At 38.2% G+C, this 25,543-nt stretch overlaps 1 protein-coding gene across 1 annotated transcript in view; it reads right to left on the bottom strand.

The window, feature by feature from the left end:
- Positions 1-2,221: 2,221 nt before the first annotated feature.
- The window catches only part of LOC140744067 (uncharacterized), an 88,404-nt gene continuing 65,082 nt past the window's right edge, over positions 2,222-25,543 (bottom strand). Inside the window, exons 2-5 of the mRNA XM_073075529.1 lie at positions 8,974-9,015; positions 8,434-8,615; positions 7,326-7,492; positions 2,222-5,358 (exon numbers count right to left, since the gene is read on the bottom strand). Of these exons, the coding sequence (XP_072931630.1) occupies positions 5,031-5,358; positions 7,326-7,492; positions 8,434-8,615; positions 8,974-9,013 (717 nt within the window). The 5' untranslated portion in view covers positions 9,014-9,015 and the 3' untranslated portion in view covers positions 2,222-5,030. The remainder of the gene's footprint in view (positions 5,359-7,325; positions 7,493-8,433; positions 8,616-8,973; positions 9,016-25,543) is intronic.

Raw genomic sequence — 25,543 nt, 5'->3', positions numbered from 1 at the left:
ACTTTAATCAGCCATTTTGATTGGGTTTCATGGTCAGTGGCACCGTGATGATCATTGATGCTAAGGGCAATAGGTCAAATACGTTCGCTTGAATACATTTTAGACAGCAAAGGACTTCAGTGAATGTTTTGATACGTATATATTATGATATTTTCTGAAATACAATTAAATAAAAAGACATTTTGGGTTTTCAGATTATTCTCTTTTTTATACCTACCTACCACATTCATTGTAGGTAGTCTTAATATGCTTAGTTATTTGCTTAGTCGTCCAATGACTGGCAAAGTTATCTTTAGAACATTAAAGTCAAATATACCGTAATAAGCTTATTTAATATCGAAATAAATATCAAAAAACTTTAATTTCAAAGTTTATTGCACTAAAATATTTGTATGGTAATTTTTGAAGATAGAAAAAATATATTTTCTACAATAGCATCAGAAAGATACCTACTAACGAAATTTAGATATGTAAACCTAAAGAAAAAATAAATAAAAACGCCTTCATTCCATTCACATTTTATTCACAGACATCGGTATAAAATATATGAGATATAAAACAGCACAGTCATAATTAAAATTAAATTTTATCAATATACCGATATAAAACACCTCGATATTATAAATAAATCTTTTATAACAGTAAAGATTGTCAATAAATGTTGGATCCTATGAGGAGAGCTTCGAAAAAAGAAGGTAATAAATAAAATACATCTGAAATAGGAAACTGCCCTCAAGGAATGCAATCTTGATAAACAAATGTAACTGAAGTAGGTGTCCTATACGAGGTCTTGGATAAAGTGGGGTTTTCACTGTGATATTGAATCCGTTCTTTTACTCTCAAACAAATTAAGTACCTACGTAGGCACCGTCCCCTTTTTGCGCAACCAACATACGGTATACGGCTTTCAGCCGATAATGACTTCATCTCAATGTGTTGCCATCTGAAATTCCAAAAATTCCTTATCTTTAAGTCCGAATGATATTAATTTTCAATATTTAACCCTTATAAATATTATTTATCACAGTGAAGGCTTAGGTTTTAGGTAGGGGTGACAGGAGTCCAGGAGTCCCTTTGTGGGCGTGGAGGACCAGGCGACCATAAAACCGAAAGGATGTGCTTACTTTATAACATGAATGTTGCACGATTATTATACATAGTACATTATACAATTTAACCTAATACTAAAATGCGATTCATTTATAGATGTTTGGCGATAACTCGATACATACAAAGCGACACGGAATGTTTCATACATTAATAATATCGAAGAAAAAAACACCTAAGTAAAAATGGTAGTACCTAAGTACAAACGTCGCGAGTACAGAACATGCTATTTGCGCTCAAATCTTAGTAGTTTATCTAAATACATAGATATTTCATTGAAGATAAGAAACATTTCCTAAAAAAGTTATATCATTATGTATATTTAATTATACATTAAAATGAAGGATGTAAAATTAGATAAGTAAATGTAACGATGTATGGGAATTAAAGCTAAACGAAAATTTGGAAAGTTTTACCTCTCTGATTGGCATCAATTCAAATTCCTTTATAAATTCCTAGTTCATTTAGAAGTTACAATTCCTACATAAATATAACGAAACAAAAGCGAATGTTGTTGTTTGATAAACATAGGTATATCAATCAGACGAGCAGTTTCACATTATCCCATCCTATATCAGCTGTATCACGTAATGATCATTATTACGAGTACCTACAATCTACATATATGTATTATATGTACTGTTAGTATTATTGTATGGCGTAATATGTGTGTACATTGCAACATTTATAGTACCTATACAATGTGGTTAAAGTATAGCTTATAAATGTTGTTACAGATATCGGGTCGGATAATGTAGAAACAAGCTCATGTTGGAGCTCATATTTCGCTTTTTAGGTAAACTAAAAAATAGTAGTTTTTGTTTCGCTATAATCGTTTGTGGTTACACCACATAGTTTTGGCACCGCAATATAAAGATAAACGCGATCTCCTGAAGATGTGTGCTAAAGTAGTCATAGTATTCGTAGATGCTATACGATGATACAATATTACATGGCGTAGGTATAATTCGGCGACAAAACCGAAATGCCTTAAGCATACACCTATCAGTCGGGTTTACGAAGCAATTCAAATAATCTTTGGCAACGTTTGAATGGGGCTTGTTCCACTATGGTAGTATATAAAAGAAATATTACTGCAAGTAACAATATTGAGGGAAAAGTGTCCTCCGTCGTTTATCTCTCGTTATACGTGGAACAAGGCAGCAAGCAAGGAATAGTGATGCAAGTTTACCGATTAAAAATACAGATTATAATATATTAAATCTAATCTCTTAAGCTACGTACCGACGAACATAATAATTATTATGGAATACTTAAAATTAAACACCGATTACACATCAAATACATGTCTTCATTATTACTACTAAAAGTAAGTTTATATTAAACGGAAGAGACGACTCGCACCACGCTCTGAAATCTACAAACTGTACTGATACAAGTGATCAAACCTTACATTAATATTCGAGTAATAAGTGAGAATATTTTGATCAATCTAGTGTAAATTTTCCTGTGCTTCAGCAATTTCAGAACATGATCCGAAGTGAGACAATAAGTAGTCAGTAAACATCGAGATATTAAAAGTTACCTATCCTGATTATTTGATTATGTTAACTAAGTACACCTATATTGATATTGATACGAATATGTCTATAACTCGACAAGTAGTAGTTAATGTGATACATGTCAAAGACATTAGTGTACTTAACTAGTATGTTCGTAGCAAACTATGGTTTGAGCTCAATTGTCCGAACAAGAAAATTATCAATATCCTTTGCATTTTTTACGGAAACCGAATTTAACAATAATGTATTCAAACTTATAATCGTAAATGAGATACAAATAGAGAATATCAAATGTTCCAATCGTGTGTCGGTGAACAAAAGAATATCAAAAGATTCTTTTAAACGATTATTTCTTTGAGATTTATTTTAGAACACGCTTTCTCAGTCTCATAAGATTAAAATTCTAATATTCATCCAAAGTTTAAACTCAGAAATCGAAATGCTACGATCTGTGTGGTGATTTGGTTAAATTCGAACCGATTAAAAGTTCCAAAAGAGCATATAAGTACACAAGTGTGACAAGTATTTACACGCATTAGATAATTATTGGTCGACTACTCGTTAAATTGTTATTTCAAAACACCGAATGACAACACCTATACACGAATAATTATTTAACTATGATTATTGATATCGTTCCTATAAAACGTTAAGTAAGTAAACGTTCCATCTAACTCGCAGATGAATCTTAAAAGTGTCTTAAAGTTTTTTTTTATGATTTTTAAAAGGAGTAAACTGTCTTTCCTTCAGAAATACATATTCAGGTCCAACGATTGTATAATCTTCATAATACTTAGTGAATGTTAAACAGCTGTATTTATATAATTCTAATATATTGATTTCAATATTAAAATTAGACTTGATAATAATATACCTATAGGATTTGGAAAATCTTTGAAAATCTTCTGCATGTTTGTTTTCTTTCTCAACTTCTTATCTTTTCCTTTATGGAATATTAAGTACATAAATATAATATGAATGTGAATCCAAGTTTAATTTCGGGACTACTTAAAACAATATACAAGTATTTATAACAAGAAAAATATATCATACAATATCTTCTAAATATAATAAATAGAGTTAAATGCTGAAAATATATTTTCCGAATATTGAGTCGCGATAGGAAATTAGAGCGAATTGTCGTAAAATATATAATCTGAACGGACGGTAAGGTTTAGAATAAACGGTTGGAATAAAATTTTAAATAAAATTAATGTATTTTTAATTTTGCTTCGTATAACCGTAATTTAGATAATTTATGTGGTCCTTAACAGAATAACCTTAGACGATATAAATTCCAATTCTCATACACATTCCAATATACAATTTGTAAAGAAAAATATACATCGGGATTTTTCTAAATTGTAAAGACATCAAAAATAGAATATTAAAAGTAATGTAGTAAAATATGAAATGCAGATATTATTTTTAAAATCTTTGAAGTTTAAGGTGATTAAAAAAATGATTTGAGCTGAGAACATTTCAGGGATAGGTTCTAATCAAAATGATATGTAAGTAACTTTGCATCGCGGTATTTTGGGTGACCGGTAGAGATCGATAAATTAAAATAAATTTAACTGTACCGGCAATTTATCATATTCTGTAAATTAGTGTATAATTTACATAAAGGTGCATTTTTACGAAGATGATGCACATTTACGATAAATATAAAAGTTAAACAATGAGATACATGGCATTGGAAAGACACAGATTAAATATTACGAATTACGAGTAAATATACACATGCAATACATAACTGTCTTAGTGACAGATACATTACATACATATGTGAAAATTTTACAAGTTCATTTCATTCCATACACAACACGGCGGCAACTTTAAATATAACCAAGGAATATTTGTTCTTAACACAAATTGTCTATTACGATGAAAACGTAATGAAAATTGTTTAAGTTAAGAATAATATGGCCGTTTTATGTAAAGAACAAAGTAAGTACAATGCAGGGGTACGACAGTAATGAGGCTGTGACGCCGCACAAAGACCAGCCGCTCCATTCACACGCACACCGGCTTACAATTTGTGTAGCTGTTGTAAGGTTTCTCTGTAGAAATAGGTTAATTTATTTAAATTACTTCTTGTGTGTGTGATATTAATGACACATACGCAAGTAAAATAACATTGCATAATAGAGCTTAAAAAGAAATGAATTAAGAAAAAATGAAACTTCACAGGTAATACAATTTCAAAGTTAATAGACCAATTGTTCTAAAATATTCTGTAACAAAACTTGTAGGTATTGGGTCAAAATATTTGTAATAATAAATATGCTTGATAGAGTTCCCAAGAACAAAGCTACACAAATGCTTAAACCTCGAGTTTGTGTTACCTGCAGACATACAGTACATACACAAGTCATTACGTTAGAGTAGCGTGGTCGTTTAGGTGTCACTGGCGGCCGAGGGTTGCTTCACGAGGTCCAGGTCGCGCCCAACGCTGGGCTGGGTCTTCAGCTTGGGCTTTTCAGCTTTCTCAGAGATATGTTTGTGGTCGACTTTGTGGTCCCTGTCACCCTTGTGGTCACCCTTATGGTCGCCTTTGTGTTCGCCCTTATGGTCGTGTTTGTGGTCGCCCTTGTGGTCGCCCTTGTGGTCGTGTTTGTGGCCGCTCTCGACCACGCTCACGCCGTTCTTGTGAGCGGACTGCTCTTGCTCCTCCTCCTCCTCTTCTTCACGGAATTTCCGGTTGAACCAGTGCAGGCATATGCACCTGGAATTAAATAGCAAGGACATTATAATTTTGCTTAACATTGAAAATGCAATACAATACTTCGTTTCTTCGACGCCATTTAAGATCACCTTTATATTTTTATTTTGCCCATTAACCCTATTAAAAGCAAAGTTCTTAATCAACTTTATTTGAATTTATAACGAGTGGATCGAGCAAATTACGTAATAAACTCGTAAATTAGCCGCTAGCTTTCCCTCCTAGACGTCGTTTGATAGACCGGGTTTCTAATAATAGGCTGGTAATATCTCGTGGCTAAATTATGTAAGGAAATTGCCAATTTGACTACCAAATGTGTTGATCGAAATAGATGTGACGGCCACTAGACGTTAGACGAATCTTTATGTGATGTTCATAAAACGTGCTTAACATAGAACCCGTAATGTTAAGTGGATATCTCTATACACCTATCATAGGGGTCCTACCTGAGGTCTGTTACAGGTAAGCAGGCCATGTAAATTGGAAACACTCTGTCCTAAATCACCTAAAGGTTTACCTATAAAATCGATCACATGCCACAGTTAATGCACAGTACACAGTACAGTACAGTACCAATGTTTCAATTTCGAATCCAAACATATTTTTATATTTCCTGGGAATAAATTCAATTTACCTATTTGCGTGGGCTATTGTAAATATTTTATTACAGAGGCGAGAGAGATCCCTCAATAGGAAAGGTCACATAAAATGTGATAGGTCACACGAAATACAACACTCGTGACCTATTCATCAGTATCAATTTTGGTAGTAAGTACTCATTATATTTCACAAAAATTCAAACAAGTTATAAATAAACTATGAGGAATTATATTTGAATAAGAATTTAAAGGAACTTAATTCGCAGCGGCTGAAAATAAAGTTGAGCTACTGAAAAGCAATGTCTTGCAGCCGTAATATGTGTATTGGCACAAAATATTTTCTAGAAATCGTACTATTTATCTTCGTTAGTCTATTTTGTATTGTGTTTATTAATATATGCTTTCATGGTAGTGATACCCTGATTTTCTGGAGTAAAATATAAATCGTTGCTAATAAAATGGTGTAGAGCTAAGATAAAGCCAAGATAAAGCCTATGGTTAGACAATTATATGCCGTGAATGCTGTATAACAATTGAGAAGGTTCTATCCATCTTACTAATTTAAGGCAACGGAATTATTTGAACACGAGGCAGCTAATATAGGAAGTATATTTATTCTATATATTTATAAGGAAAGTATTCGTGTTTGAACGAATTAATTAAACAGTACCTATCATTGGTTTTTACTTAACTATCACTTAGTTACTTAGGTATGTTTACCAAGGGCTCTGTTAATTGGGTCAAAACGCTTAAAGCAGTTGCGGGACAATCGGCTTCATTAGTTAAAAGCGTTCAATTCCACTAAGTGAGCCGTTAGTCGCGGGTGCTTCATCGCTGTACACCACTTTGTTTCTACTCAAAACTACATTTATCAATGCCTGAAAGAACTACATTTCTACGTATAATGTGATAACCCTCTGTATGGGTGTTTTGTCTTGCTCGATCTGTCCTTGGAAGACCTTGCCCTTTTTGTAATATGGATATTATGTATAGAATGAGTTAATGGATGCATGTCTAGCTTTTGCTCTGCGTGCAGTCGTTCCAAGAATGCCACCCTCTGTTTTTACATAGCATTGTTTGCGATAACAACAAAGCAAAGACTTATAATCCACTACAGTAAGTAAAACTAAAAATATGTTTTACTTTATTAAAAACTTATTTGATCTAATAAAATAAATGTGAGATTGTATTTTTTCACAAGGAAGTAAAATTTAATTTTTATAGCTGTCTGCTATGTTTTATCTCATTTAATTGAAGAGATACTTATATATAGCCCTATAACTAATACGATAAATATGTATAGGTATCATAAAATTTTACAAAAATCATCAATTGAAAAAATACACGTAAAAAATCTCGTAATTTGATTACCTAAGCACAGCAGCGATAACGCCGATGCCGACGAGGGCGGCGCCCGCGCCCATCAGGTAGTAGCGGTGCTGGGCGGCCTCCGCGCCCGGCGACAGCTGCACCAGCCCCACCACCAGCACCACGATGCCCAGCAGCAGCGAGCCCACGATGGCGTGCAGCGCCGCCACCTGCAGTCATACGACCTTGGAGCTTGGATGAATTTTACCTATGTAACGCTAAAATATTTTTTCATGTATAAACTCTTGTTATCAGAAAGCACAGTAGTGCGTTGCCAAATATGAGCCGAACGCACGCATTGCTGTATGCGATACAAAATTTGTGCTATAAACATATCGTTATCTTTCTAATTCAAGGAATGAGATTATTAGTTTTAAAATTACCTGTGAAAAATTGATTTCATGTACTTTTCACATTGTTTTCAATGTATGAGTAATTCTTACATGGAAATACAATGTGCTCGACGTAGAGCTCTACATATATTGACCAGCCAATAGTTTGCTATCGAGCTCAGCGCTAGCAATATCGGAGTCCTCTAATACATATTTTCTCTACGATAAACTACAGGCTGCAGCGCTAGCGATGTTGTCGCCGCAGTCGAATTTAAAAAGTAGCACCTTAATAATTTAGAAGATTCACTGCGCAAGCGTCGCAAGCTGGTTTTAAATTGCTATTTTAATTAATCAGGCGTATAAGATACAAAGCGTGTTTTATGGGGATTGTGAATCATAACAAAATGTTTAAATTCAGGGAATCCCATCTGTTTATTTACACACGTATTTATTATTATCATTATGGATTCCATAAGACTAGAAGTTTTATTTAGTACGACATTCCCCTTCTTGGACACAAAAAAACGCATCTTGAAAACCAAAGAATATCGGTTAAGAAATAAGGGACATGTTTTCACTCGTTTTGTCTTACCCTATTGTGTATGTTTAATAACAAAACTAAATTTAATAATTCATTATCACGCGTAATGAAGATACATGTCAAATTTCAGCTCAATGGGGCACTGGGAAGTGGGTGAAATTTGGCTTGCAACATTTGATTACAAACACCGGGACAGGTGAAACTGAATGAAAGCTTGTAAAAAGTAATATCATCCGACCTTGCCACAGACGTAGAGCTCATTCCTCAGGCGGTGGTGGTCAGGCGAGGGCGTGGCGTCGTCGGGCGCGCGGCCCAGCGGCAGCGGCAGCTGCGACGGCCGCCGCCCGCCGCCGCCGCGCTTCTCCGCGCGCCGCCGCTCATGCCGCACCGCCACCGCTGGCATCGCACCAATCATTTTCGCTGTAAGGTTGTTCTTATACTGCTTTTAAGGTACGGGTTACTAAAGCTTTATAAAGCGACGCGAAGCGAGTTACAGGTGAAGTTTTCAGGCGTCGAACCTGAATACAGCGCAGTTTGTTTTGCTTTTTGCCTGTGCGTATTAGAAATTAGTTTTTATGCGAAATAATTGTTAACGGGAATCGAACCCGGGATTTCCTTTTTTTAAACTTTATTGTACCGTTTAAAAATAATAAATACGTAAGCATAAGCAAACATTTAGAATATTTAAAAAACGATGTTTAGTGAAGTTAATGAAAGTTTATTATTTAACTATTATTATACGAAGTTTTTAGGGAAGTAACAAATAGGTTATGCTTACACCGCTGATTCTCTCTTGGCTGCAATAAAGATTGGAGCATATCTGAAACAAATGAAACTTAATTAGAATGTATTTACGGAATCATTTTAATAACAAATAAACATAAATGTAAATCGGAAAGATTCAATTACCCACGGGCTTTACCCTCATTTAATTATATATCTACCCGCATATATGGACGTAGCAAGAAATCCGGAGATTTTACTCGTACGAGAAAGGTATGAACCTTTCTCGTACGAGTAAAATCTCCGGCGAACAAAAAGAATTGCCAATTACTTTCAAGTTCTTAGGCGTTGCCCTGACGCTAATGTCTATTGTACCGAGGAATCTAGTTTAAGGCAAAGAAATAAAACATTTGTATGGATGTGTCCTCATAAAATTGTAAGTACTCTTAATACTCTACAGTAATAATAACACTATACAGTAATTGATATCAATTCACATTAGTGATTTCGTTGAGTGAGTTTCATTTTATTTAAAGATATGCTGTCTTGATGCTAAAAAGTGACTACCGCCCATGGACTGTAACCAACTCCAAATAGAACATGTCTTCCTCCAGTCGAAGATTTAAAAATCTTTGCCACTCCTAAGTATTTAGATAGACACCTCAAACTTAAATTAACTTAACTTTTTTTTTATAATACAGGAGTAGCAGACAAGCATCCAGTCCACCTGATGGTAAGTGGCTACTGCCGCCCATGGACATCTGTAATAAACCCCAGATTAGATATTCCTACCCGAGGTCGGCCACAGATGCGCCGCTACCTCTGAGGACTAAGTTGGAACGCCTCAGAAAAGTATGTCTCCTTTACCACACCCTTCAAAACGGAACAAAGCAGCGCCCAACATTGCTGTTATTAGGTAGAAATAGGTGTGGCGGTGGTGCCGCCGGAATCGAACCACAAAGGGTTCTACCACCTTCCACTATACTTTTAATCAAGATAAGCTGTGAATCAATACAATGGCCCTAGTCTAATTGATATAACCATCTGGTATGGCAGTAACGGTGTATCATTTAAAACTTTGTTTACCACTTTTCGCTGCAAAATCATGATGATCCAGATTTTCGTAGTAACCCGGCTGTTAATATTCAGGGCACATGCTAATATTTTATCATTATGCTGCGGCCTCGCTTGTCGACCTCATACTATACGCGTGTACATACATGCATTTTTACATACTTATTTTTACATGTACGAGTAAGTAGCACTATGTTATGTCAGAGCTTCTTCCCAGTAGAGCTGGTAATATTTCAACTATTCGGTGAACATTTGTAGGGAACCTTTGTTGAACTTTGAAATACTAGATGTTTCAAGTTTTGCTGAGCCGTCAAGAGTAGGTACCTATATTAAGAATTATGCAATGCATGGTTAAGTGATTATGATGTTTATCTTTTTTATAATGGCTTGTTACATGAACTGTAGTTACTTACTGCAATTTTTAAAATTAATTTTGTAAATAATAAACAAAATAAAAATATGCTAAAATAAGCATTGTTTCTCCAACGTGGGTACTATTCGTATGAGACCGATTCCAAATAACCCTGAATTGGTAAGAAAATGAATAGTAGGTAGTGCTTAATAATAGCGTCGATATATTATTATAATAACCAACACGTAACAAAATGATGTTTAAGATTTAACTTTACACGCTTTCCAATCAAATGTGGAAACTAACCACCAAGTAACTATTAACAGGTTATTCGCTATTTGTAACTAAAGCAAGAAGTAAATTGTGTAGGTACAAATTATTTCTTTCCTTTCACGACGCACGGCAAAGCCTTTTGACTTTGTGCGCACTAGTTTTGCAGTAACTCGAGCTTAGACGTCGAATGAAGGCTTTTATTTAAGTATGACCTGCGCTTTCTAGGTTATAAGAACGTGGGACGGAATGTTAGAACGAAATAGACTGTACTTTGTAGATCTTGTAAGTTGGTATAATAACCCATTGTTACTCGTATGCTATAACCATTGCAATTTTAGTGCAGAAATTAGTACATATTTTGACTGCCGTTTAGTTTAAAGTGTGGCAAGGCATATATATGGTCCAACATATCCATATGGATAATTATCTCTGATCAATATCAGTGTTTATTGTAAGCAGTGACCTTTTACCGGTGCCGATGCATGCTCCTTTTCTCCTTGTTTGCCTAGAAAATGAGTTTTCTGTCATAAGATACCTACTTATACCTACTATTACGTATGGCAACGCGTGGTAGTCGCGGAAAATCCACAACATAAATTGGAATCGGGTTCCGGGGTCGATTCCCAGCCTGGCATATAATAAGTTAGTTAAGGTTTTAGTTTATGTGTAGGTACCTACTCGTGATTACGTGTGTTCATGGCATGACGCAGGGAATCTCAGTGCCGATACTAAAACATGAATCGTTGGTATTAAAATTTAGTATCGTTATTTACGTAAATATATTTGCTGGACGTTAAAAGCGGTCCGGTGTAGTACAAACATGGACATTAGAGCTATTAGGGCGGCGATCGATCGTCGAAGCACCGAGTGTCACGTTAGGGTATCAACCCAGAAACTAGGTCATATGCCATCAAACGAGCTCGATACTGCCGATACACACCACAGACTAGTTGTAGTGACATAATTAAAATTGGTTTATAGCTTCGGAACTAATAGGCTTTGATTGAATCTACGAGCTTGTTATGCGAATGCCAGCCACGAAATAATTAGGGCTGTTGTGTTTTCGAATTAAATCAAATCAAACTTTATTTGCAAATAAGGCTGTAGAATACTCTAGATCAATAGTTGGATAAATTTATCTAATCATCCTGTATTATAACTATTCATGTTTACAAGATTTATGTAATTCACAATTTGTTTTTCGTTTTCTTAAGACCTGCTAATTCAATATGAACAAATAGATACGTTATATGCAAAGCGATATAACGGTCTATGTCAGATAACGTAATATCCGTGCAACTATGCACATATAGATGATAGAACCACCTGAGCTAATTGAACATTATAATAATCAATGTCTGCATGCTGTATCCTTGCTTGCGTGTTTGATTGTCCTTGGTTGCCAGACACAGTAAGGTAGAGATATTAATAATAGTAGGCTTTATGACTTTGTCTCCAGAGACATATACAACTGGATTCAAATAAATAAGTAAATACATGAAATTAAAAAAATATTGCGTTCATTCGATAAAATAATAAATAATCATAAAACTGAATTTTCTTGCATTAGTAGAAGAAGTTCACGGAAGCATATTGCAGATATTTCATATCTACGGTCTAGTGAGATAGATATAAATTACTTAGGTGGAGTAATTTCAGCCGTTTGTGCAAAATATTCGAAGCGAACGACGCTGTATAGTATTTTATGACCACCGCCCGCTTAACTAGAAATTTATTGCAACCTTGTTATTTGCAGCTTACATAAATAGGCTAAACGAAAACTTGATAAATTATGAAATACATGAAATAGGCCAGTGGGTACGCTAACAAAGCCTAACTGTCGTTGTTTATTAATAAGATATTTTAGTACTTTGTGAAGTTAAATACATTAACATCGTTAAGTTGAATACGAAAATACAAATTTTGCAATATGGCATGTTGGGTTTTATCTTTATGGATAAGTTATTCGTTGATATCTTGTCTAAGAAAAAGATTAAATAAGTTATAATTATAACTAGAATGATGTTTAAAAGTATAGTTTGTCCTAGAACCTCAGGTAAATAAATATAAGCAGTAGAATTACCTAGTAAGAGCCACTAATATTTAAGGCCCACTGATAAAAATAAGTGTTACGCTACATCATTGACATCAATCATTGGTACTCCTGAGGACGATTTTGTTGCATGATAATGTATAGAGCACATTAGTAGTGTAACATTTCCCGAACAGTGGTTCATACATGCGTTAGTGTGTTTTAAATAGACCGGAACAATCAATCTTGTCAAAAGTATGTGTTTTATATAGAGTTCAAGTTTGTCTAAATATCATTCGGATTTATAGAACATACTTAATCTAAATAATCCATATAGTTACATACTTAAGTAAACGAACCTTCTGTAAACACCCGCAGTATACGCTATCGATCGTCGTTCCCAAGTAGCGTAGAGGGAAATAAGCTGTATCCGATGTCGTTGAAATGTTACGATTCAAGACGCTCCAATATTATTGAATTTAATATTCATATCGAAATGTTATTTAATCTCCGGGCGTTCGTCGATAGTTATGGCGAAGCCGCAGATCTGCAGACTAAGGTATAAAATTATATTCTATACCTTTTCTATATATCAAAGAGATATCTTTAAAGAGATTGATTGTGGTAACTTAAAAACATACAATTTTAAGGCCTCCTTATAAACCTCTTTTGAAATCGTTTAAAATAATTTCTATTTTTCACCATTGCTTAATGGAAATAGAAAATATTTCATGAGCTTTTCCAGGACAGCTATATCAGGAATCATTAAAACCAAAATAATAGCTCTTGATTTTAAGGATCAGTATCAGTTTCGTCCATGGGCACCTGTAACCAATCTTATATACGACTGTCTACAGTCGTATACAGTCTGTATACAGTCGTGAGCACGCAAGTTGTTGGAACGAAATAATTAAGTTGTATAGATAGGCACGCTTGCATAATTGATCTACAAAGTTAAGCAACGTCGCTCGGGGGTGTGGGGGACCTCTAGTGGAAAAATGGCTTCCGTGCTTCGGTGGGCACGTTAAGTGGCTGCTCCCATTTTTTGTTGCATGGCAATCGTTAAATTAAGAGGGAAAAAGTCTGTTTGAAAGTATCTGACTCAGATTTGCTGCCAACCCATATCTTCTACCAATCCATATTGAAATAACGTGATGAACACTGCTCCAGGAATCGTCTAGTTGCATTAAGGAACTCGTGTTCCATAGTGAAACATAAATCTTAGGCAATTTGGAGTTGACAACCCCATGAATAATTACTTTCTTGGGGAAAACAAATGTCAGTTAAAATTATCGTCGCGCTTTGTATAACCGCAAGGGGCTATCGAAGAAGACCGATTATATGACCCTCGTCAACGTCCGATTGGTTCGTACATATTTGATAAGATACATTACTTTCCTATTTCTTTTCATATAAGATTTATAATAAAAAATAGCCTACTATTGTCTTCGTTATTGATGGAAGAAGCCAGCGCCAAGAAAGTTATATGTCTGACAAACACGTAGGTATCTGTATATCCTTTGTATGAGTTTTTACGTTTTTACAAAAATGACTGTTTTGCGTATTTGCCATTACGTATGCGTTTGCGTATTTATACATTTCCAATCAGCGCCCCTAGCGGATTGTATCAGAATAGTATGGGAAATACGTAAACACAAACAGAAACAGTCATTTTTGTCAAAACGTAAAAACTCATACTAAGTCTGCACGCTATCGAAATTTTGACGCGCTCTCTGGACCACTACTATAATTTATAGTAAGCAAATAACTTAATCATATACAGTAAATTTTAAGTTATATACCTACTAATATATACCTATACACATGATTAACCTTAATCGTCCGACTTATACTTTAGGAAGAAAGACAAGTTCGGTTCAGTTCGGTCAAAAGTGCTTAAACAGAAAGACTATCCGACTTATCAAGTTCCAACTGAAGAGAGTTAAAATAAAATAATAGTCAGTTTCAATTAGCTGTAAAATTGGTTATAATGTTCAGCTGGACGACGCCGACGTAGGGATAATCCTAGATAATCACGAGACCCGACCGGCGCTGTCAGCTCCTAGAACTCACTTTGCTCTACAAGAGGATAAAGTTCTACTTTTAATCAATTTTATACTAACTTCTAAGCCTTTTATGACGTACAAGTTAATCGTTGTAAAATTGAAATTTCTGAGTTTTGCGATAATATTTTCAAAGGTATATGAAATTACCAAGATGTCAACAAACAGAGGTATGCTAGACTAAGGTTTAAACTTGTTACACCTGTTTATACTGGATAGCAGACGAGCATACAGTCCACCTAATGGTAAGTTGTATCTGATATCTGTAATCAACCCCAGATAGGACTAGATATTCCTACCTGATGTCGGCCACAGGTGCACCGCTACTCCTGAGGACTAAGCTGGAACGCCTCGGAAAAGTATGCCTCCATTACCTCACCCTAAAGCCCTAAAGCAGAACACAGCGCTTAACGCCACTGTTATGAGGTAGAAATAGGTGGGGCGGTGGTGCCGCTGGAGTCGGAACACAAAGGGTTCTACCACCTTAATAGGAGACTTGTGTTCAGAAGTGGGATAGTAAGTTATAATAAATTGCTAATCTATTTATACATCTTTCTTTTACATAGCGGATCTACGTCGCTACGCTTCTCTCGTAGCGAAGCTTTGCTACAAGTTTGAACGACTTTCCTTTTTCCAGGGGCAAATTACAAGTTGATAATAAAGTTTTAAGGGGTTCTGCAAATTTGCGGAAATTTTCCTCATCGAGTCTTTTGCTACTTAAAATAGTAAAAAATATTATGATTTTGCTTTATTTAGGGTATACTTACATGAGTGTTATATGTATTTGTTAATAAAATTAAACATTTAAACGTTTTAAAAAAGTATTAATTTTAATTACTTTTTGAGACATTCGCTCGGAACAAAATTATGGTTGTTCTTAAATTACTTTAACTTATGAAACTTTTTGCTTTAAGCCAGCGGTCGGCAACCTTTTTGGCTACGTGGGCCCCATAGTGGTTAAATGAGGTAATACCGGGCCGCATTTAGCGAAAAAAGGTTCAGATGAATGTTTAATTAGTTCGGAAGTATTAATTCTGTTTTTTCTTGCCTAAACATTGCACGAAAGTGGAGATATACAAAGTCAAGCAACGCCAGGCATAGTTGGAAGTTGGATGGGTAGCCACTAGTGGTACTAAGCTAACATACATTCGTGTTTCGGGCACTTAAAGCAGCATTTCTTATCATTATATAGCAGTCGTTAATCTTGTTAAAAGGCCTAAAGCAAACACAGACGAACAACAAGTAACTCTTGTTCCAAAAATAATGGGTTTTGCTCCAACTACAGGGGATTAGACGGAGCTAATATTGACAAATGCCTTTGTTTTCTCAGTACAAAACTGGGAGGCACACAGCTTCGGATGTATGATGTGTATTATATAAATGTAAAGTACTTTGTTTCTGTTCTGCTCTGGTTTTAAGAGTGTATGATAGGTATCCGTATACTAACGTGGGTTAGAAGATATAAGTTATATTGATTTTGACAATTAAACATCTTGATTTTGCTTTAATTTTAATAAGTATGTTTAATGAAAAAGCGAACATATATATAAATCTGCATGGGCAAAATTTGCATTAAGTATTCTGGTGTACTTTTTGTTTCTTTAAAATTTATTCGTATAATTTGTTAGAACGAGGATTTTAAACGAAATTGGCGGCTATTTTAACTATAAACTCTATAAACGCTATTTTATACAATATACCCATACATAGGTATAAATAAAAAATACAATTCAAAATATATTTTTTCCTGATTAACCCTTATAGATTACATAGCAAAGTTGCCTAAAACTAAACCGATGTATCATTGTTGACAAGTGCTTCATTTCGCCTGCCAGTTGCGTTACAGAGTAAACAAAGGCCGTATTCTCCAATATTGTTAGAGCTAATTCCTGAGCTAAAGCCTGGAAACCTATTATTTTAGTCGTTAGTCGTTACTGCAAAATTATTATAGTACTATCACACAATACACTTGAACAATTTATCGCATATTGAACTAAATTTGAAAGTCATGTATTGTATACGATGGAAATTATTTATTTCTCGAAACCATTTCGTATACATCATTTGTAACATCAAACATAATTAATACTGTAGACAGATTACTTGCTTACAAATATTACCAAGACCATAATATAAAGTTATTTTTGTGTCAAGATTGTACAGGCACGTCGAAGAGTAAAAAGAATAGTAATATATATATATAATAATATATATATATATATATATATATAATATAAAGAGACTAAAATGAGGGATTACGGAAGGCGCAGGTGAAGCGTTCTCGTAAATGCATTTCACTTGAAAAGACCACTTGATTCGAAGCGGAATTCAAAAGATACTTCCAAAGGTTCCTTCATTCGGTTTTTCTTTCAGTTCCAGTACCTGTTCTGTGAAAAGAAAATTGTAACCATTCTTTTCACTTTGAACCGATGCATTGTCATCGTACTTGAACTCGCAGTTTCTTTTCCCTCCAATATGATTTGGATTTCCTTTATTCTTTCGTCTGTGTATAAGGTTGTGAATACGCCAGTTTTAAAAATACTCGATCGAATTTGTGTAATTATTAACGTGAAGAAATTCTAAAGTAACAAATTGGAGCTTTTGTTGTGTCGAATACTGAACCATTTTTGAAGCCAGTTAAAAAGCGGAAAATGTTTTGGAATACATGTATTATGCTATTAAAAAACTGTACATTTATCAGTGCCAGTAAAATTAAGGCTGAAGGTAAAGATCGGTGTTTAAATAAAGGGAAATAATTCGAGCTCTACATTTTGTGCACTCGTATCAAAGTGTCGTTTCTGTCGTTGTCGTCGTTGGTTTACGATGAATTCCTTCACCGTTAAAGCTATATCACACTTAACGGTTCTTTCTTAACTAATTATCGCTTACTTTACTAGAGGTAGTACATATACTATCCTTAAGATAAAGGGTTAAGAGTCAATAAGAAAACCAGTTCATAATTATTACTTTATTATAATAAGTGTAATAAATCGAGTGAAATAAAATACTTGCCTAAAGTGGAATGACGTGATTAAGGTAAACTCTACGATCTGTGAGCAAAAGAGCCTATCCCATACTCGTACTTATTAAATTAATTATATAAAGGCATATAATTATTGAGAACATCATAATACTATGGTATTCAAAGTCCCAGTCGTTATAATATAAATATAGGGTTAATTGAAATAATGAAATCAAATTGGATTTCAGCATTTTCAAATAGGTACTACTATATTTTCATATGCTATAACTTTGAAATCAAAATGTCTGCTAAGCAAGAAACCTTTAAACGAAACATGCATTTTCTATGTTGTACTTTTTAAGCTCCTTCACTCACAAACCCGATATAATCGTAACATTATAAAACATAGAACGTGGCTATATTGCTATTATATTCGTAGATAAAGAAATTTAAATACATATGAAGTATTGAATTATTGTAAATTATGAGATCATTATATTAATTGTGCTTAATTAGTATCACTTTGTGAGAATACAACCGATATTATAAACTGTTTAGGACAAATATTTTCGTCACTGTTTTACGAATCATCTCAAGAACAAGATTCAATCAAGAGGAAATAAAATATTTAATATAAATAATATATTTATATTTTAATCTAATACTCTCTGTACTTCATATGAATACATCTAAACTCTTTAAAGTTCTATGTCTATACGTCCGTACCAGTTATTTTCAAGAAAGGTTGTATTTTAACATTGAAAATATATTTGCTTCCGCAATGAAAAGAGGAAACCGTTTACGTATGAAATCGATTATTATATAAATGCATATTTCGTATGCAACTCCGTATGGAAGTATAGTCCCATTTTATGAAATTTAAATCAGGGTTAATGAAGTTAGCTTAGCAAAGATCTCTATTTAAGATAATCTATGTTTTAAGAAGACTGTCCATATTTCATGTTCTCAAGATGATTTGTAAAGAATTAATGGACAAGGCATTATAATGTTTATAGATTTTATGGTTCGTTCAAGTTTATATGTCATTCATGAAACACGGAGTTTGAAATTTGAAAAATTGTCTAATTTCGAATTTGTGCATTTTCATGAGACGAATTAAATAATAACCACCAATAATAGATCACAGGACTTGGTACCTATATCGGAATTAAAACAATTAGAATTACTTTACAAATAAATAACTTTTTGTTTTTCTCATTTTATATTCACAGTAATTTCGTGAACGGTTTTAATTCCGATGCATACACGAAGTCTGAATACCGTACTTATGTAGTAGAGTGCGGTGTACACACGTACTTACGTAATTGTTTAAAAAGGCGCAAAAGCGTTCATAAAAATATTCACGACATCGAAATTGCGTATAAATTCACAACTAACACATTTGAGCTTGACACGACACCAAAACTGTAATAAAAATGTGAATTTCATACATAAAATAATCGAGTCTACACAAAATGATATCTGACGAACATTTTATAACATCACAATAGTGTTCTATAATGAGAGGTGCATTATGATATAGTAAAAGCCTTTAGCGTCAAGCGTGCCTGTGATTGATGCTTGTGTATTGTTTGTGCGAGCGAAAATTGAACTCATCATCATCGCTTTTTCTTTCATTTCGACACTTCAGTATAATACCTTTGGTTATTATATTGTATCGTTTTGTTTAAATTTTATTCATGTCGATGTTTAACGTCATATTCAGTGCTGCCGAAATTAGAAAAGATAATTGAATGCTTTGTTACTTATACGAGAACAATAGGATTTCACGCAATAAGTAATCACGCAATTTACATTCCCTTCTTAATTGATGTTGTTTTCTCACATAATTCCATTATTACGGACGACAACGGCCTAAGAATTTAAATGTAAATGTTGATTAATGTAACTTGTGTATGTAATTAAGACTATGTAAATAAGACATTTTATTGCAATAGATATAAGTCCTACGTAATAAGAATAGATATGTAAGAGTAGGATAGCAATAGAGTGTAAGCATAGAATTGTAAGAGTAAGACAGGCTATGTTAGAAAGGGACGGCAATAGGACGCGGTTGCTGACTGAGCCTGCGCCTGTTGCGGTACCCAAAATAAGTACTTAAGCTCGCCTTTTTGTATGGAAAAATGTGTACGCCTCGGAATAAAAACAAGAAGAAAAGAACTGAAGATTCAAGTTGGAGTTTTATTTGAAAACCCATAATCTACATTGGTCCTTCGAGAAGCCGGATTTAAAGAAGACTCAAGATGAATACGCCGATCGCAATGAACACAAGGGGTCGTGTTCGCTCCGAATCGGGGTACAGCGAGTCAGAAGCAGCCCCGGGCGCTAAGGGTGCGCCAGGGCCATCGCTACACCGAATTTATGAAGATTCTCCGCAGTCGCCGTCGACGGTCGCAGGAAATTCCCAAGAAAAAAGGATGGAGCACTCTCCGCCAGAAGGGGCGAGAGAGACAGCACCAGCGACGTCAACGCGGACGTCCGTCATGGGGCCACCTGCACGACCAGCTAGCACGCCACCAAGGCGTGAAACTTCATCGCCGGTGCGGAGACCTACATCGCCGGTGCGGAGACCTACGTCGCCGGCACACACCGCTCGCAGTAACACTTCAAAGCGAAGCATCGACGCACGTATGAAGATGGCACAATACGAAGCGGAGAAAGAACTCGCGGCTATAGAAGAGAAGCGGCTACTTATGAAAGAAAAGCTAATCAAATCGAGATTAGCCGCCGAAATGACTGCAATCGAAGCCGAATCTGAATATGCGGCGAGCTCATGCAACGAAAGGGTACAAGACTGGGTGGATAGAAGCATGGAACAACCAACGGCGACGAAATACAGGGAAGAACCGGAAGAGGTTCGCCCTCCTGTTAGTAAGCAACGGGGGGAGAACGCGAAATTCCAAGGCATTCAACGGCTAGCCGACACCTTAGAAAAACTAGTCGCCTCAAGACCGTTGCCTCGCCAAACAGCGGAACTACCTATATTCACGGGAGCCGTCGCCGAGTGGCTACCGTATAAGGGCGCCATGGAAGATTCTACAAGACTCTTTAAGTTCTCTCCAACGGAAAATCTCCTTCGACTGCGAAACAGCCTGCGAGGGGAAGCGAGAGAAACCGTGCTGTCACAGCTATTCACCGCATCTAACCCAGATATCATCATGCGCACATTAGAGATGAAATATGGAAGACCGGAATTCATAATAGATCGGGCCATGGAAGAGCTCAAAAAGATCCCGAAATTAGGGAGCGCGAGCACCGATCTGTATGAGTTCGCGGTGAAGATTCAAAATATTGTCTATACGATAAAAAGTATAGATAGAAGAGGCTACCTACGAAACCCGCTACTCGTTCGAGACGTAATGGACAAACTGAGTCCTCATCTCATAAGCAAATGGGCGGAGTACGCAGCCAATAACGAAGCACGCATCATGGAAGATAATGAAATGATAGTACTCTCCGAGTTTTTAATGGCCGAAGCGGACCTTATGATAAGGTACACCCACACAACGAAGCGAAGCGTTCCGGTACCCGTCAGAAGAGAAGTAGCACCAAAGCGGGTTGCTACCAAGGGCGTATACACTGCGGGGGAAAGTCAACCGGAAGAAAGAAAATGCTTCATGTGTCCAACTGGGGGACACTACACTACTGAGTGCGATAAACTCAAAGCACTCGACGTCAACGAGCGATGGAAGTGGGCAAAGGACAACAAGATGTGCTTCAAATGCATGAAAAGGAAGCACAGCAGGTTCACATGCAAAGCCAAGGCCTGCGGAGTCCACGGATGTACCTACCAACATCACGCGCTACTACATAAAGAAAAAGTAACGGAGTCTACGACTACAGTGAGCACTCCGGACGACGGCAGGGAAGACGAAGCAGCCGCGCTAGTAATGAGCGTCACGACAAGGAGGTCGCCTATTACATCAGTACTGCTCAAAACCTGCGAGGTGAAACTCAGCGGTCCACGGGGGGAGGTAAATACGTACGCCCTCCTAGACGAAGGGTCTACTGTGACGCTAATAGACGAAGAATTAGCGAAGCAACTCACTAACGGCGGACCGAATCGACCTCTGAACATAAGGGGTATTAACGATCAGAGAAGGATCGACAGCGAAGCGGTCAAGGTTCGTGTCAAAGGGGTACACGAACAAGAAGCCTACTTAGTGACAGCCCGCACAGTAAAAGGACTACAGCTACATCACCAACGCGTACCGCACAACTTAGAACGGTACAAGCACCTGCGAGTTGTACAAGACAGCATCAGTAAGGGAGAAGCTCGACCTCGCATATTGATAGGTGCCGACAACTGGCATCTAATAATATCGCGACAGCTGCGCGCCGGCAAGAGAAATGAACCCGCCGCGTCGAGAACGAAGTTGGGATGGGTACTGCACGGGTCGGTACCCAGGAAATCGATTTATCAAGACCAGGCGGCCGTACTTCACATCTGCGCGAGCGACGTCCAACTACAGAAGCTCGTCGAGTCACATTTCGACGTGGACTCGCTTGGCGTATCGACTAAAGAAAAAATTAATAAGCATGAGAAGAGAGCCAACGACATTTTCGAAGCGACCGCCACAAGAAAGGACGGCCACTTCGAAGTGGGTCTGCCCTGGAAGATAGATAACCCCACGTTCCCAGATAGCTACGAGTCTGCCCTTAAGAGACTACACACGCTCGAGAAGAGGATGACTAAGGAGCCGGCGTTTAAAAAGGAATACGCGGCTCAGATCGCTAACCTTATACAAAAGGGTTACGCGGTGCAATGCGACGGCAGCGAAAGGGATAGCAACGTAAAATGGTTCCTGCCGCACTTCGCCGTCACCAATCACAACAAGCCGGGAAAAGTTAGAATGGTCTTCGACGCGGCGGCTAAGGTGAAGGGAGTCTGTCTCAATGACTTCCTACTAGAAGGACCCGACCTACTAGCTTCACTCACAAGAATATTGTTCGGGTTCAGAGAAAAGAGAATCGCCGTCACAGCGGACATCGAAGAAATGTTCCTTAGGGTTAAAATCAGACCCGAGGACCAACCGGCACAGACGTTTTTATGGAGGGACAAGCCTACGGACCCTCCGAGAAGATTTAAAATGGTCTCCATGATATTCGGAGCCAGCAGTTCGCCATACCTCGCTCACAGCGTAAGAAACCGCAACGCCGTCGACTATGAAAGTAAATACCCAGAGGCGGCCACGGCGGTCAAGGAGCGACACTACATGGACGATTACCTAGACAGTTTCCCATCTGAAGAGGAGGCTATTAAAATGGTGAACGAAGTTACCTACATCCATCAACAAGCGGACTTCAACTTAAGAAGATGGAACTCAAATAGCAAGAGAGTTTTAGCTAGCATACCCGAAGATAAGAAGTCTGAAAGCGCGAATGTAAAGTTAGCAGCACACCAGAAGGAAAAGACATTGGGGCTGCGCTGGGACCCGAGCTCCGACACCCTCACCTTCAACACTGACATCAAGAGGGTTCCCGATGAGGTCAGACTGCGGTTGAGAGCACCGACTAAACGCGAAACCCTAAGCGCGGTTATGTCGGTGTACGACCCACTGGGGCTTATCAGTCAATATACGATCGTCGGCAAGATGATATTACAACGCTTGTGGCTCAAGAAGGTTGATTGGGACCAGGAATTGCCATCTGAAGACGCTAACCTATTCGACGAGTGGATAAGGCGACTCCCAGATGTCTCAGCACTAGCAATACCGCGGTGCTATAGCTACAACGTAACGCCGGAAACTCACATCGAGTTACACGTGTTTGTCGACGCAAGCGAGCAAGCCTACGCTACGGTGGCCTACTGGAGGATCGCACACGGCGATCACATAGAAACAATACAAGTAATGGCCAAGGCGAAGGTGGCTCCACTGAAGTTACTAACCATTCCGAGACTGGAGCTCCAAGCTGCGTTAATCGGGGCACGAATGGCTAACACTATAGTCAGGGAGCACAGCTGTTGGAAACCCAAACGAGTCATATACTGGAGTGACTCCCGCACCGTCCTTCAGTGGATAAGAAACGAGACGAAAAAATACACGCCGTTCGTCTCACATCGCCTAGCTGAGATCGCCGAGCTCACACATACAGAGGATTGGCGATGGGTGCCTACAACACTCAACGTAGCCGACGATGCGACCAGGCTTCAAACCGACGGGATCGACAGCCGGGACCGGTGGTTCACGGGACCGCAATTCCTACGAGCCACAGAAGAGCACTGGCCTACGGAGAACGGGGAAGGTGAAGAGACCGGGGAGACGTGTTACACCGTCTCAGAAGAGGACTCGGACCGCAACGACTCATTACCCGACATTAGAAGGTTCTCCAGTTACCTGAAGCTTATAAGGGCGACGGCACTTACTCAGCTATTCGTCGAGAAGCTTCGATCTAGAGACAAGACTCTACACTTAGAAGTGTCACACTTAGAAGCGGCCGAACGACGGTGGTTTCAACGCGCGCAGCGGGACTCCTTCAGCGAAGACTTAGCGCGGTTAAGTCACAACCAGCCGCTACAACGACACAGCAAATTTAAAAGGCTCGACGCAGTATTGAACGACGGGCTAATAACCGCAAGAGGCCGTATAGGTGCGCTCTATTCTACAACGCACTCTAATGAGCCGGTAATACTCGACGGGCAGCATCCCTTTACTCACCTGCTTGTCGAGCATTATCATCGCCGGGCGGGACACGCGAATAACGAACGAGTCGTCAACGAGCTCCGTCAACGATTCATCATACTGCGCTTGAGGCCTACAGTCAAGAAAGTAGCACGAGCGTGTCAATACTGTCGCGTGTACAAGGCGACTCCGACGACACCACCGAAAGGAGACCTACCTAAAGTGAGGTTGGACTCGGGGCACCGCGCCTTCACCTATTGTGGCGTGGACTATTTCGGGCCCCTAACGGTGACTATCGGACGAAGACACGAAAAGAGGTGGTGTGCACTATTTACCTGTCTCACCACAAGGGCCATTCATTTAGAGATCGTCCAGTCGCTCTCTACGGACTCAGCTGTTATGGCGCTGCGAAGGATGACCGCCAGAAGGGGTTGGCCGCGCGTCATATACTCCGACAACGCCACTAACTTTAGAGGGGCCGACGTCGAACTGAGAAATACATACGGAGCATGGATCGCAGCACTACGGGACTACGGTCTGCAGTACAACACCGACTGGCGTTTCATACCGCCGGGGGCGCCACACATGGGAGGAGCCTGGGAGCGCTTAGTGCGTTCAGTAAAAACCGCACTAAGCACCACGCTCAAAGAAAAGTCGCCAAAAGAAGAGGTACTGCAGACGTTAATCACCGAGGCCGAGTACAGCGTGAACGCGCGACCGCTCACGCACGTCTCCGTGGACCCCGAGGACGAGGAAGCACTAACGCCGAATCACTTCCTCATCGGCTCATCGACGGGGCTACCGCGGACGGGGCCATGCACCGAGGCGGACCGCAGCACGTGGAGAAGGGCGCAGGCACTGGCGGACCAGTTCTGGCAGCGATGGCTGCGAGAGTACCTGCCTACGCTCATTCCGCGGGGGCCGTCCAACGCACAGGCGTCACAACTGCGGGAAGGCGATCTCGTAATTGTGGTCGACTACGCCTTACCCCGCAATACCTGGCCGAGAGGAGTCGTCGAGCGAGTTCACCCGGGACCTGATGGCATCGTCCGGTCTGCAGACGTCCGCACAAAGGGAGGTGTGTTCCAGAGGCCAGCGACGAAGCTTGCCGTCCTTCAGATGGAGGAGGCTTCGAAGAATCTACGCCGGGGGGAGAATATTACGGACGACAACGGCCTAAGAATTTAAATGTAAATGTTGATTAATGTAACTTGTGTATGTAATT

Source organism: Epargyreus clarus, unplaced genomic scaffold (genome assembly GCF_041222505.1).
Source record: "Epargyreus clarus isolate Ecla_fem2 unplaced genomic scaffold, WU_Ecla_fem_2.2 ptg000008l, whole genome shotgun sequence".
Taxonomy (NCBI): domain Eukaryota; kingdom Metazoa; phylum Arthropoda; class Insecta; order Lepidoptera; family Hesperiidae; genus Epargyreus; species Epargyreus clarus.
The sequence above is the reverse complement of the archived record's forward strand: the minus strand, read 5'-3'. Positions and strand labels throughout refer to the sequence as shown.